Genomic DNA, 14,918 nt, shown 5'->3' with positions numbered 1-14,918 from the left:
AGATCATGTCTATATTGATCCAGCACTTGTCACGCCGATGTCACTTTGCGCAGTGGGCAAGCTCCTTGAGGTGACCGCTGTTGTGATTTAGTGCCATATAAATAAAATTGAGGTAAGATACATCATAAGGAAGTCAAAGATGCTGATGTTCCTGTAGCCGTTTAACTTCAGAGTTTAAATCATTGTCCCAATCAGATATTGGGATGTTATAATGTGTAGAGTGTAGGAACTTTCATTCTCCTTTTCTGAAGAGAGGAGAAAGTCAGTAGAAGCAAGACACAGGTAGGCAAGAGGAAGGTGGGTGTTAATGGTGAAGATGCAAGGAGCAGTGCAGATGGATGCATTTAAATACCTGTGGTAAACCATCCAAAGCAGCTGGTAGTGGTGAGGGTACTCAGTGTGCTGTCATTCATTGCTTGAGTATCCACGTGAATTAAAAACAGACAAGACACAAATTACCAATCTATTTAATAGTTTATTTGACAATGCATGCCAGACATGATCCTATTCACATTGAAGAATACAGATTTGTATTTGCATCCAAATACTCACTACTTTGATTTCATATTATAATCTCTCTCTATCTTTCTCTCAGTCATCATTACACATCATCTCTGTACACTCTGAGTGGAAGAACTGCATGCATTTAAAGGACATTAAATAAAGTGTGACCAGTAGAGGGATAAGTCCCTTTTAGTCGAACAACATCAGCAGTTATTGCAGAAAAAACATGTGCGTGATACTCTAAAGCTTACGAGTCACAGGTTTCATAGGAGGGAAGCAAATCTGTTGATTATTATTATCATATATGCTCATGATTCCCCAAAACTTTAAGAGACAGTGTAGTAAAATATTTAAAAAATACTGTACATTAAGATTCTGTTGGGTTGTGTTGTGTTGGCATGCCTCCCAGTTCTTAGTGTCATCTACACTTCCGATTCACACGCAGTTTATTTAAACGCACGTACAAACATACGCACACATGCATGCCTCCTGTCAGTACCTTCCACAACAGTCTCGTCAGCATATCGCAAACACAATCATGTACAAACCTTAATGAGTTTCTACATGCCTTGGACATGTATGCTCTCTCGTATATGAGGATAAGGAACTTTGAAAAGAATAAAAGAGAATGTAAGGTCAAATAGAAGGGCATAAACTTTCATTCCAACGCGGCCATCTTGTTTTCTGACTGGCCCTGCAACGACTGAGGTGACCTCTGGTTAGTTAATCCTGTCTGCAACAGCTGTGACTCAGCGTGTTTCCATTTGGTTTGACAGAGTTCGGTTTGGTTCAAAATGCAAGAGTCAACTAAGCATGACTGCTAAAACATTCCTCACTTTTGTTTGTACTGTTGGTGTTTTCAACTTTTGTGGTAGAACAAGTTGATCAGGTATGAAGACATTCATGCATTGTATTGCCATTTCTGAACACCTAAACACAAAAATATATAGTTTTTCTATGATCAAAAAGATTCTGGGTTAGACTCATTAAGCACAGTGATTATACTGGACTCTTTCTTTCCTTCTTTCAACGATAAACTTTCCATCTTGCATCACTGGGGTAATGTTGTCCCTGAGCACTGACCTTCATCTTTAAACTATGCTATGACTTACATATGTGTTGAGGAAATTAAAACTCTCATCTTTTAGGTTTGCCATCCAGCCACTGCACACAATTGGGGTTAACTGCAACTTCTGTTGTGATTACAAGGTTAAAGGGACAATCTCCAGATTCTACCTAGAAAAGTCAGGTAACTGGTCACGTGGTGTGGCGCTTTGCCCAGGACCACAGTTGTTTAATATCTTTTGTAGCTCTCAAATTAAGAGACATCACCTGGGGGCTTTTAACAGTCCTAGATCATTAGATTTGGGTAGTACCACATGATTTAATCCAATTCAAGCAAGAAAGACCAGTTACTGTAATGACACCTACTGTTTATATTACATCCTCACCCTCGTTTTCGTGCGCAGATTTGGTTTTTTTCTTATCCTCCAAAGCTATTGTTGTCAGTGAGATCTTTTATGTGTTCTGGTGAAGGAATTCAAATAAATACCCATACAAGCAATGATACAGTTTACAGATAACAACAATTCCCCCACTCTGTACATCAGATGTGTCCAAAGAGAACAACAAATGTCTGTGAGAACATAACCACTGATTTTTTGGCCTCTTGACAACAGAAGACAAAGATGAAAAGAGGAAATTCACAGATTTATGAATCACTTCAGTCCCCACATACTCCATCCATGCCCAAAAGGCACCCTAAGTTTGGTATACTGGCAACTATGTATTGCCTTGTCAACATTAGAAAATTCTCATAAGCTGGTTGATAAAACATACAATAAAAACTACTTTAAATACTTTAAATATGATCGAAATGTACAGTATATCAGACAAGTCTATATATTTAATAAATAATATAATACATTGTCATTTAGTGCATGTAGATGGTCATCTTTTATTAAATTGAAAAGCTTAATTAGAAAATACTCGACAAAAATATCACTGAGAAGATATAAATATTGATTTTTGTAATTCAAACAGGCATTTACTGCAATTATCAATAAGGAGCAAGAAAATGTCAATAAATAGAATCAATCTCAAAAGAAGAGCAACATGATTAAAACTGAATCATAAGAGTGAGAAAATATAAAAACAAACATTAAAAATCAGTAAGAATTCTATTGATTGAAGCTATTTTGTCTTTACAAAGCTATCGGAAAAAGACATCTTCTTTTTCAGACTTCTTTCTTTACAATAAAAAAAATGAGAACTTTTTTAAAAACACTGATCTGGCTTTCATCTTTTAATATTAATGACCCTATGTTTCCTCCTTCATGCCACTTTAAAATGCATGCCTTTCTTAATAAATCTCAGCTAGAATGTGTATACTTGGCAACTCATTCCGAAGCTTTTCCAAATATAAATCAATCAGAAATAAATTCAAGGTCCTTCAATATGATCTGTATGCTTATTTCAACATTAGTTTTAGTATTAGGCAACTGCTTTTTTGTGTGTTTTTTAAAATAAGCCTCTTTTTGCAGTGATCTGCTTTGAATTCAATTTAAAAAAGAATGAAAGGAGAAAAACAAATGGATGACAGTTATTGGATAGATGAAGGACGGATCTGTTAGGTGCAGGCGGATGTAAAAACCATTTCAAAAATAATGCCACTGCCGAAACCTGAAGGAAGAGGGCTGGGCTACAAGAGAGCTACGATTCTTGGAGTGAAAAGATTTTTGGTGTCAGGTGCGGGCAACTAAGGTTCACATCAGGTTTGCCCAGCAAGCATTGCTTCTCACACAGGCTCATAACGCCCCCTTGTCCCCATCTATTGCAATTGCACTTGTAAAAGCTCTCTGGAGTCAGGTATGAACTAAGGTATCTCTCCAAGTGATATGTAGGATTTCACTGACCAAGTGTGTGCGCGGATAAACATGAGGATGTCACCATACGCAGAGCGCCTTTCTCTTTCATGCCCTTACATGATGCCTCAGGACAGTGCCTCAAGCACGGCCACAGGAGATACATGGTGGCATGCTGACTTTTTGACTGCAGTGTGTTCAAATGCTGCTTTGTTTCTGGCAAAGATGAGTGCTTTAGCCGTTTCCTCTCTGATGCTACAATATACAAACAGAAGAGAAAGAACTGTATCCTTCAAAAATGAAATATTTATTAATTATGTGAAAGATTGTGTACTTAGAGGTACTTTTTTTTCTCATATTAGTGATATCATTTGAAGTGCAGTGAAGTCCAAAGACTTCTGATCTCTTCACAAAGTGGCCAGAAATGTTAATGTCTTTCTGGGTTGAGTTTATGCGAGTTAGGATTATATGAAGCAGGGAAAATGTATTTGAAGGTAAGATTTTGCAGTAGTAATGACTCTATGTTGGCAAAAGAGGTGGGTGTCTTCTCTTTCTTTCTCTTCTCCCTTGGCCTCTCAGACTTGACAGTGTCTACCATATAAAGCTGCTAGGAGTAACAGTATACTTTGTGTGTGACTAGTGTGACTGATATGTGATGTAACACAGTGAAAGATGTCTACTTGAAGTAAAGGTGGTGGGTGGAAGACATACAGTACGAATACACCTTCCATTGCCATAACACCAAACTGAGAGTTACTTAGCTACAAGAGGTAAAAACTAGTCTAGATTCATAGCTCTTTGTTTTGACTGGTGTACAGTAGGACCCCTATATCTCCAATCCTTCTCTGCAGATTCATGATTCAGGGTAAAGCTGCCCTTCAATACTGACTATGAATACATTTTTCTAATCTGAGATATAATGCGGGAAAAAAACCCAACCTTAGATCTTGTCCAGATTAGCATCTAAGGGCAACTTCACTCTGCTATCACTTTAGCCCTCGGCCCTCACAATACTCCTCTCTGGTCCTAACAGTGTGCAAGTGCACTTACACATCCTCGTCACGTGTAGTTTTGTCTATCGAAGCTGCGGAAAGCCGACGGAGCTGCCAGCTTCCTCATTGAGAGGCTGTCAGTTTTGGCTGTGTCAGGCCTTGCTCCAGACTTGCTCCTGAGGAAGGGGTTTCTGGTTCCTGCCAGACCCCGCCCCCCAGGCCCAGGCCCCCTGTCTGCCCCCAGACCTGGTCCTCTCTCCATCCTCTCACTCACCGACAGGCTCTTCCGGTGCGGAGGAGCCAGCGTGAGCGAAGGATGGGAGTCGTCTGACGAGCAGCTGTTTGCTCGCTCCAGCTTGGAGAAGGGGGAGCAGAGAGGGGCCCCACTGGGCCCACCTAGGACCCCTAGCCGAGGGGTATCAGGGGGTGGAACCAGGTCATCAGGGTCCTCAGGATCAGACTCTGTGTGACTAAGCTCTGCCTCTCTCTCTGGATGAGAGGAACCAACGTCCGACGGCTTATCAAAGGGGAATGAAGTGGAACCTCCAGGTGACTGCGAGCGTTCTGCGGGGGTGTATGGAGATGAGACGCAGCGTGTATCGATGCAGTCAGTGATGCTGGTGTACTCCGCGGCCTTTACCTGGACTCCGGCCCCAATCCCACCATAACAGCTTCTTGGTGTGAACATGAGGCTGTGTGACTTGACCAGAGGAGGCTCATCCAGGAATCCTGTGCCTGCGGTAGAGAGGTAGCGGCTGCTCTTAGAACGTTCGAGCAGCCCTGCTGAGGGAGGTGGGGATGGTTCCATATCCCAAGGAGGTAAAGTGCTGTCTGGTAAGAGATGTGCTGAGCATAATGACAAATCAGCTGCAGCACTGTCATCAAACATAGCTCCAGCAGTTCCGCTGCTGCCTGCACCGCCCTCCGAGTGCCTGTCGCCCAAACCGCTGGTGGCAGCGCTGCTGAACTCCCGGCCTCCAGGCAGCACCGTCTCTATTATATCTGACTGCAGCGAGGAGTCTCTCTGGAGAGGTGGGACCATACGGAGAGGATCTAGAAAGACCTCCGCAGGCCCCACCTCTTCAGACGTTGAGACATAGATATCAATGCAGGATGACGGACGGTGCTGCTGGGAGACCGATAACGTCGCCAGTGGGAGGGGCTTAGACTCCTTGGGGCCGGCAGCTGAGGACACAGATTGTGAGCTGTTGGCTCTGTGGAGACTGAGGGAGCGGTCTTTGAAGAAGCTTTCAGCTCGCTCAGCTCTACTTCCCCGTTCAGCAGCACGACCAGCTCCAACATAAAATGAGTGACTTCTGGTCCGTGTTGCTATGCCAGTGGGCGAAGGAGGAGACATGGAACCCTCAGCTGTTCCCTCTAGAGCCTCCTGTAGGCGGTAGCAGTTCCCCTCTGTGCTGTTAAAGCTGCTTTGACGGAGAATGTATGCCGCTTCAGGGCACTCAGCCTGGCGGAGTATGTATGCAGAGTCTGTGCAGTCAGACGAAGTCCGAGAACGTGCTTTTTGGACCTCCCCGCGCTCGACACCAGTCATGCGCTCCAGCGCTACAGTAATTCGTCCAATTAGCTCTTCCATTTGGGCCAGACGAATATCAACAGTCTGTAGAGATGCCTTCATGAAGTGTTCCCTCTCATTGACTTCCTCTAAACGCATCGCCATATTCTCCACCCTGACAGAGAAGACAGAAATGAGAGAAAAACATCATAAAAGCACTGGAGGGGGTAAAGTAGAGAGGGAAAAACAGTGTGTGTTCTTAGCTACACATTTCTGTACACCAAATGAAATTCTAAATGCACTTTTGTGTTATCAGATTGATCAGCTTCTTTTCTCTCTTTGCCCTTAGTTTCTTTTTGCTAGAGTGTGCTGGGCTCTCTTGGCCATTGTACAGAAAAAGAAAAATGGAAATGAGTATTGAAATATGTTCTATATTTCTATTGTTTGATGGTTTTAATACGGACACTGCTTTTAAGTGCAGCCATGTCTGACCTTTCAGAAGTGACTCTGATTCTCTCATCATTGGAGGAGTGGAATCTGTCATCTTTCTCTCTGAAGTACTCCTCTATACACTGCTCCTCAAAATCATGGACTTTCTTCAGTTCGTCTTCTGTGATGAAAAGCTCTGTGGATAAAAGGGATTGAGTGTGCTAACGCTAACTATTCAGAAATACTGAAGAGATTTCCTTTTTCGTAAACAGACACTTTTATTGCACTAAAATGGAATAAATGTAACGAGTTCTATTACAAAAAGCTTATTACTGTATATGTGCAACTCACTCAGTCCATAGTCCCTTTCATCGTCATCATGCTTGCGCCATCGACAACACAGGTGCTTGAGGACCATGGTTATGTGGCTGAATATGATGAGAGGTGGAGGAAGGACCGGACGTTCATGGAAGGTCATAATGAGCTGGTAGCGCTGAAATTTCCACACCTGGTTGGAGATGGACTTGACCTCGAAGAATGTATTACTACAGACAATCACAGACAGAGACGCCATACAAGCCGAGAAAGATTACATCTGCTGTAAGCTAAAATAAACCGAATCAAGAGAGTTTTGAGGAGAAAATCTGACTAAACCTTCAGTTTAACTGTTGTGTCTTATATTGTCTGCGTTTTTAGTAATAACACTAATGCAGAGAAGAGGACGACTGCATTTGCTTCATTGATTATATAAAAGAGCAGCAACCGACCATTAGTCTGATAATGTCCATGTGGAAAAAGCACCATCCCATTGTGATAATATAATTAGCTACCAGCCTCTTAGAAGTGCCCAAATACAAGCTACATGTGATGCCATTTTTTTGAATATCAAGAAAAAAAAACATCAATAAAAACAATTTAATATTGCTAAGATGAATCCTCATCTTTGTGATCCTTTCTTATGAGAGCTAGAGGACAAGAATAAATAATTTCTGTCTTCTTGCAGCCAAAAATAACTGAGTTTCGTGCTTCGTTGCATTTCTAAAACACTGCGGTGTCTACTTAAAGTGCAAAAGCTAAAACTATTGGAGGGTTTTACGTACTTGAACACAGCAATGAGCAGGTTAACCAGCAGTATGTTGGCCACCAGCAGATAGCAGGCCATGATCGCTGGAACAATCCAGGCACCCGTCTTGCACGGAGGCAGAGCCACCACCACACCGTCCTCTGTAGTGATGTTCTGCCCACAGGGGGCTGCGCATCACCACAAAATAAATACAAACAAGCGAACAAGTTAGTAGAAGGCAAACTATATGTTTAGATAAAGACATCCATTCATCATTAATAATATTTCAGAAGAAAGTTTTGCACGAAAAATAAATGAAATACATGCAGACACATAACAGATAACAAACAGATGATACTGTATATAATCAGAATTAAAATAAAAGAAAAACTAAGAAAATTGAAGAAACTATCAAACATTCCAATGTATACTCGATCAACTAAAAGAGACAAGCAGACCTCAAAATACTTTCTTTTCTTTTTTTTTTAAATGCACTTTTCCTTATTTTGCAAACAAACAAGAAGCATAATTCATCATTATGCTTCTTTTCTTAAAGTGGCGGTAGGAGAGAGTGGAAATCATAATGGTAGGGGTTTATGTACACAGATGTGCATCTGATAACAAAATACACACATACACAGAAAAAAAACACATTTGTCATGTGTCACCACAGTTTGCGTTTACAATATATTTAAACATGTCGTCCGTGTTTAAAATATATTGTCACATATGCGAGCCATAGCTTCATTCAGCAATGGTTGACTGTTCTGAATCATTTGAGATGTATTTAGAATGTTTTTTCCATCTGTGATGGTTCAGTTGCTGTGGCTTATCTGGGGAACATTCAGCATTTGTTGTTGGTTTGTTTGCTTTTGAGATTCATTCTACTCATACTCATCATTGCTTGGTGCTCAATTGTTTCACGCAATGCAGCCCAAAGACAGAGAACTGAAGTAATTTTTCCATTTAATTTTTTTTAACCTTCAAAAAAATTTGGATTTAAAAACTCTGACAACTGAACCACTTGAAAAAACAGATTATAGATGATGAGAGGTGGTTAATAAATATGTTGTGGTGCTGATGTGTGGATGCTTTTGTTTTTATTCCTGCGTGATGTCATATTAGCGTTTGAGTCTTAGTGCTTAGTCAAGTTAAATGTCGGATTTATCGGCTGAAATATTTCTCCAATGTTGCAATTGCTTCGGTGAGAAGCTGAGCCGGCGTAAGGGGAGGGTGACATGGTTTAACGTGACAGATGGAGTTGTCATGGCAGGGTCACTTCTTCAAATGGGACGAATTAAAAATAGAATAACAACAAGAGGATAAGAAACATCAAAGGAATATCAAAATTTTAAACTTTGATATTTCCTCCTGATGTGAAAGCCTACGAAAAACAAAGACCAGACACATTTGAATAGTGCTGCTGCCATGTAACATTACCATTTGCCAACCAGTGCAAAAATTTGTGAGTCTAAAGTTGCTTGCAGGATATGGCCTCAGGTCAAGCTACTAGTTGTCTCAATAAAAGATCTGGAGAAGACTGATAGTGTCAGGGAATCAGGAGTTTTGGATTCTTTTAAAATAGGCTCTGTTATTTGTAGAAAACACTGCTGATATTCAGTAGCTGACCCAAGATGCCAACACATGAGGGCAACTTCAGCCTTAGAGCATGGAGCTGCATGCACACTTTTGTATCAAGTGGTCCTCTAGTGGTAGCAGTGGGCATGACATGGCATTAATGTGACGATGATGAAGGAGAGGTGGGAGAGGTAGATGTGGTTAAATTAAGTTCTATAACTATAGATTTACTGGGATTTTGACTGCATTGGGCAATGTGGGATGGACCATTATTACGCCAGGTTCCATGAGTGCGTAAGTAATTTTCGACCAGCCAGAGTTTTTCATTCAGCCTTTGCTGTACCTTCCTACTATGCATATCTGAAACAAAGAATGAAAACATTATTTCAGATCTCTTCTCTTTGGGCCACTCCTCACATTCTGTACACACCACCAAATACTACCACACAAAAAGATAAGAACGGAGCAGCACACAAAACGCACTCTCACTCTCTGGACATTTCCACATACACACTTCTCACAGTCTATTTATAATTTATTGAGTCAGAATGTCACTCTCTACATGACTGCAGATGCAATTAGTCTCTGAGGAAAACAGTTTTATTATGTATGTGTTACACACACACACACACACACACACATGCGCGCGCACACACAAACATCTTCAAGTAATAGTTCAAGCTGTGAAGAAATGAGTGAAAATGATATCTAATTTCATACTGAGACTGGTGTTTTCAGTCATACTGCTTCCGTCATTCCTCCCCCGAATTTACAAAAACGCATTTTGTCTAACAGCTTACACTCTCGCCCCTGAACTTACGGTCAATCTGGTCGGCAAACACCTCTCCGTAGATCATCCAGTAAGGCATGAAGAAGATGTTCCTGGCTAGCATCCAGGATGGGTCTTCATTAGGGTTGAGAATGGCTTGACGTGCCACCCCAAAACTCATCAGCACCACCAACATGATGATCACAAAATACATCATGTCGATCATCTGACAGAGGGAGAGAGGAAGAGGAGAAGGGAAGAGGTGAGTGGTTAAAGGAAAGAGAAAATGGGGACAGGATATTTTGAAAATAATGACACTGGATGGGGAAATAGGTAATGAGCGGTGTCTGTCACTGCAGGAAAATCAGTTGGTCTGAATTTGCATTTTTTGATTACTATTCTTCCCAGCCTAAGTTGGTCAACTGAAATTCAATTTAACTTGTTTTGGAACGAAGCCTGAAGTCAATATTTAAAATGCATTTAATTTAGAGCAATCTCTGAGCACTTTCAGTGCTGAAGGGGACACTCTCCCTTTGGGCTCATTTATCCTTCGAACACTTTTGTGCATTTTTTTGATGCACTCAGACTGTCGCTCATCTTGCATACAGATACCCTGTTAAAGCAAATTTGGAGCTACAGCTGTCACCAAAGTTGTTATTACTAAAAGAAAAGAAAAGCGCAAGGCACACGTATTTTGGCAGAATAAAGCATCAACACTAGTAAGAACACAGTTGATACTTTTGGCTGTAACTACAATGCAGTTTTTACATTTCTTTATTAGCTTTATTAGCCTGCATAGATAAGTGCTTGGCACCTCACCGACAGATGGTTAAACCTGAGCCCAAGTAAAAGCAGTGGTGGTGTAATGAAAAAATGACACAATTACTTAGATAATAAGATAAATCTAAAAAGATTTATATTAAATTAGGTGAAACACACTCATTTGTCTTTACTGTATGTGGACAGGAAGTGCTTGCATGTGTAGTCAGTCCCCTGAGGCTTGTTCAGAGCCAGAAAAAAAAAAACCCTGTTTATGCCCGTGAACAACTTTGGCTTCAAACCTGCTCGTCACATATGCAAATTATTTGAGTAAATCACTGTCAATTTAAGTAACTCTAACTAACTGCTGATTTTCATATCAAAGAGTCTGTGTCCAGCGGTAAACAGGGGCATGCCCAGGATGGTCGAGGATCAGAAAGATACAGAACTGGCTCTTTGATCCCCCTCCCCCCGTTGTTTTATCTCCATGTCTGTATCGGCTCTGATCTTGAGCTCTCTACGATCAAACAATAAAGTTAAGGGGCACAGAAGCTTGTTTACCACTTACAGATTAAACCTTTGCAATCATCAAACTCAGTAAGCTGCTACAGTCAGTATAGATCATGTTGGGCAAAGTCAGAGGGTAAACAGATAGAAATGAAGGCCAGATAATGGAAGGAAAATATGAAAAATACTGCAGATTATAAGAGGGAAGCCTAAACACACAGAGTTGACTTCCCCTGCCTCTTCTCACCATCTTGCCGATCATCATCACATAGGGACCCAGGTACTTGTTGACTCCGAAGATGTCGAGCAGCCGGATGTACCAATAGATGATGTTGACACAGTAAATCACCCGTCCATAACTCATGAGCGGTGGCTCCTGGAGACGCAGCACCATGCCGACAGAGAATATGAGGATGGCCATGAGGTCTGTGATGTTCCAGTACTCCTGAAGCCACACCTTCACCTTCTGTAACAACTTTCCCGGCTCAGACATCAGGATCTAAACAGCGATCAGAGGAAAATGAACAGAAATGTGGATGCTGTAATGCAGAGATGACAGAAAATGGCATTAATTAAATACAGACGCTAAAGGGTAAAATAAACAGTGACCCTAAAAAGTGACAAAAATAGCACAACAGAAAAATGCACTCTATCAGAACCACCATAAGAGGGCAGCATGAGTTCACCTATCGGAGAATCTAACAGCTCAGAATGAGCTGACACAATGATGAATGCATTTCATATACTTACAGTACAAACAAAGCCACAGAGGATGAACATAATATGGCCACATACCTTTATATTCTATTCACTTTACTCTTTTGCTTTCATGGTTTTCCCATTTCTGTGGCCTGCCTGCATCTCCACTACCATTCTCCTCCCCTTTGAAACACTCTTTTACTTCTATTTCTCTGATATATGTACATTTTACCTATTTGCTATGAGACTTAGATGATATGGACATCATGCTTAGCCTTTGCCCTCCACCACTGAACTCACTAAATAAGCTGCCGGAGACACTTTGTGTCTTCAGTTGGCTGGCCGGTAGGGAAGACTTGCTTAGAGAGGTCACGACAGGTCTACATGTATAGTCTATTGTACCTCTCTCATCTTCTCTATGCCATTGGTGAAGATGTAAGCGATAACAATCCACTCTTGAGGAGAAGGCCACAGGTCCATCTTGACCAGGACAATGTAGTTGAACAGCATCAGGTAGCCCACATATGCCATCTGCATAGTGATGCAACAGCAGAGAAAAATCAGCATGGTTATGAGTTTGTGCGCTTCAGACACATTAGCAAACTCTACACGAATGAAGATCAATTATCTCACTGCAAACAGATTCAGTGAAAGGGGGTTTGCCCAAATTAAACACATATTGAGTGAAGGCCTGACCCTCATTGCACCTCCCATTAATGCAGTTTTCAGGCTTTGATAAAAGATATTTGGGGTCAAGGTACCTCCATTATGTGTCTCCTGAATCTTTTAAAAACCATGTTGGCTTTCTGGTTATACGCATATTTTTTTCCATCTGTAAAACAAGCATTCTACCAATGTTCATTCTACACATGCACATTTGCTTCACACAATAGCTAATTATTAAACCTGGACAGCACACATCAGGTCATAGGTATAAATCTACATTGGGAACAAGACTAAAAACTCCATTTTGGCTCAGAGAACACATCTGCAATAGTTGAAAGGCACCACAGAGTATTTCTCTTTAACCTGAAGGGCAGAAAGGAGAAGTGGGGTAAGACGGTGGGGGGTGGAGAAGAGAAGGAGAGCGAATAGCCAGAGAGAGGAAAACAGGATGAAACAAAGAGCAGTGAAAATATTTTCTCTGCATAAATAAACAGTGAAATCCCTGCCGGTGCTAAAGAGATGTTTTCACTGGGCAAGCAAATTGAGGCAGCCCAAGATTGGGTAAGGAAAAATAATAAATGAGCCAGAATCAAACATAGCACACACGCTCATAGGCAGATACTGTACCACACAAGCTATACATAAACAGTTACAGATTCTACATGTAAGCTGCTCTATTAAAACAGATAATTTAAAAATCCAAAGCTTAATTTAATATTTATATATTGTAGTAGTTAACCTAGTGGCAATGGCCCAGAAACTTTAGTCAATATTCACACTGTCAATAAAAAGCCTTCTTGTGTGATTCAATTCCTTACCCACCCTCATCCTCCTATACTTTTCTCTCAATGCTGCTTCCATCAGCCTCCAGATCTACTTCATACTATACTTTCCCACACCGTCAAGCCAGGCAATGTCAGGTTGGAACGGGAGGTTAATGACAATGGAGGCAGCGTGAAAGTATAGGCTTTTGATGCTGTTGCAGAAATACAGTAAGCAGTGACAGTAGCAACAGGAAGCAGAGCATGTAGGTGGTGCTGCTGAAACCGACACTGACCGTATGGAACCAGAACTTGACAATTGGTGCATTGTAGAACTCGTATATCTTGCGTCCCATGGGGATAAGGCGGTGGCGGTTCTGAACCTCCTCAACATCTTTCTTTCTGGATGTCTCTGTGGTTACTTTGCCCAGCATTGCCTGGGCGAATGCAAACCCCACATGGAGCGAGGGAGGAAGGAGTGAGAGGTGTGAGGATTTAAAGTATGGAGAGTGTGGGAAGAGGGAAATGTGATGGATTGGAAAGGTGGGGGAGGAGGAGTCGGTAGAGATGCAGAGGAAGGATGGATAGGAGGATGAGTATTTGGGATGGAGGAGGAAGAGTTGAATAACAGAGAAAAGGGAGAAGGGGGGAGAGGGTTAAATTATGGGCTACAGCACTGTTTTAATATCATAATTAAAGAAGCAAGCACAAGCAATGCAATCATTCCAAAATGTGAAATGTGTGTTTGAGGTGGAGTTTGGGTGAAGGCTGGAAGGCTGGTAACAGAGTAGTACGCAGACATGGACACTCATGGATTGTGTCTCAGACAACAATTAGGAGGCAAAAAAGAGACAAGGTACTGACAGGAAGAAGACAGAAAAAAGGAAAGATAAGACATAGATATCTCACTTCAATCTGTGACACATTTCCTTATCCATGAGAGAGGGTTCGGAGCCCACTTTTTTATGGGTCATGGTCTTAATGTCAAAGCAACACCAGACCTCTGAGAGGAATTGTATTCTAAGTCGACAAGCATAACAGACCTGGGCAACGTTTAAAGTTTTAAAGCTGGTCTAAATGGTTCAAATATGCAATGAGGAGTCGGTGTACATCCCAGGGCTTTGAACAGGTAGACTCGTCATAAAAACCACCTCTATGAAATTGGAAGAAAAGGAGCACTTTTAGTAAGAACTAGAGGATTTCTATTTTGTTTTATGCCCCAAATATGTGAAACATATAGAGCTAAAGTTTTCTCCAAGGCACACACAGACAGGGCCTTCAGGATGAACAAATTCAGACGCCAGTGTGTAAATCACACCATGCCTTAACTGCACTAAACATGCATTTTAGCTATCAGACAGGCTTTTACATCCATTACAGTGTGTTCTATGCCAAGCATCTGATCATCATATCACGAAAATACAATCTCCCTCTGTGGTGTAGCAGTCCGTGTATATATGTATGAATCTTTGTGTGATTCATAAGTAACTGAAGGTGCATTTGTGCAGTCAGAAGCCAGGGCAACAGGAAGGGGCTCTTTACAAGTACATCCTCTATCAGCGGGGCATCTTTGTTTAACGCCAGAGTGCCTCAAGGACTGCAAGTGTAAAAAAAAAGACCCATTTCGTGAATGTTTGCACTGGCTTGCTGGCTTGCTCAATGCAAGATGGAAAATATGCACAGTGGTGCTGAAAGACATTCAACTTCAGTTCAGCCACTTCACGCGACAGCCACAGATTCAGTTTGTGCATTGAAATTGATTTTCAAATTCCAGTCTTCATTCGAACACACAAGCTGGATCCTGGCATCGTCGC

The 14,918-nt window shown here is 41.5% G+C and overlaps 1 protein-coding gene across 4 annotated transcripts in view; it reads right to left on the bottom strand.

The window, feature by feature from the left end:
- Positions 1-488: 488 nt before the first annotated feature.
- trpm3 (transient receptor potential cation channel, subfamily M, member 3) overlaps positions 489-14,918 on the bottom strand; it is a 116,216-nt gene continuing 101,786 nt past the window's right edge. For 2 of the 4 annotated variants that reach the window (XM_063490645.1, XM_063490646.1), the window contains exons 18-26: positions 13,401-13,541; positions 12,080-12,208; positions 11,226-11,477; positions 9,764-9,938; positions 9,175-9,303; positions 7,403-7,553; positions 6,654-6,847; positions 6,366-6,498; positions 489-6,048 (exon numbers count right to left, since the gene is read on the bottom strand). In XM_063490645.1, coding sequence (XP_063346715.1) covers positions 4,428-6,048; positions 6,366-6,498; positions 6,654-6,847; positions 7,403-7,553; positions 9,175-9,303; positions 9,764-9,938; positions 11,226-11,477; positions 12,080-12,208; positions 13,401-13,541 — 2,925 coding nt within the window. In that variant the 3' untranslated portion in view covers positions 489-4,427. The remainder of the gene's footprint in view (positions 6,049-6,365; positions 6,499-6,653; positions 6,848-7,402; positions 7,554-9,174; positions 9,304-9,763; positions 9,939-11,225; positions 11,478-12,079; positions 12,209-13,400; positions 13,542-14,918) is intronic. The other 2 variants (XM_063490647.1, XM_063490648.1) reach the window with 1 other exon arrangement.

This window comes from Pelmatolapia mariae, linkage group LG12 (assembly GCF_036321145.2).
Source record: "Pelmatolapia mariae isolate MD_Pm_ZW linkage group LG12, Pm_UMD_F_2, whole genome shotgun sequence".
Taxonomy (NCBI): domain Eukaryota; kingdom Metazoa; phylum Chordata; class Actinopteri; order Cichliformes; family Cichlidae; genus Pelmatolapia; species Pelmatolapia mariae.
The sequence above is the reverse complement of the archived record's forward strand: the minus strand, read 5'-3'. Positions and strand labels throughout refer to the sequence as shown.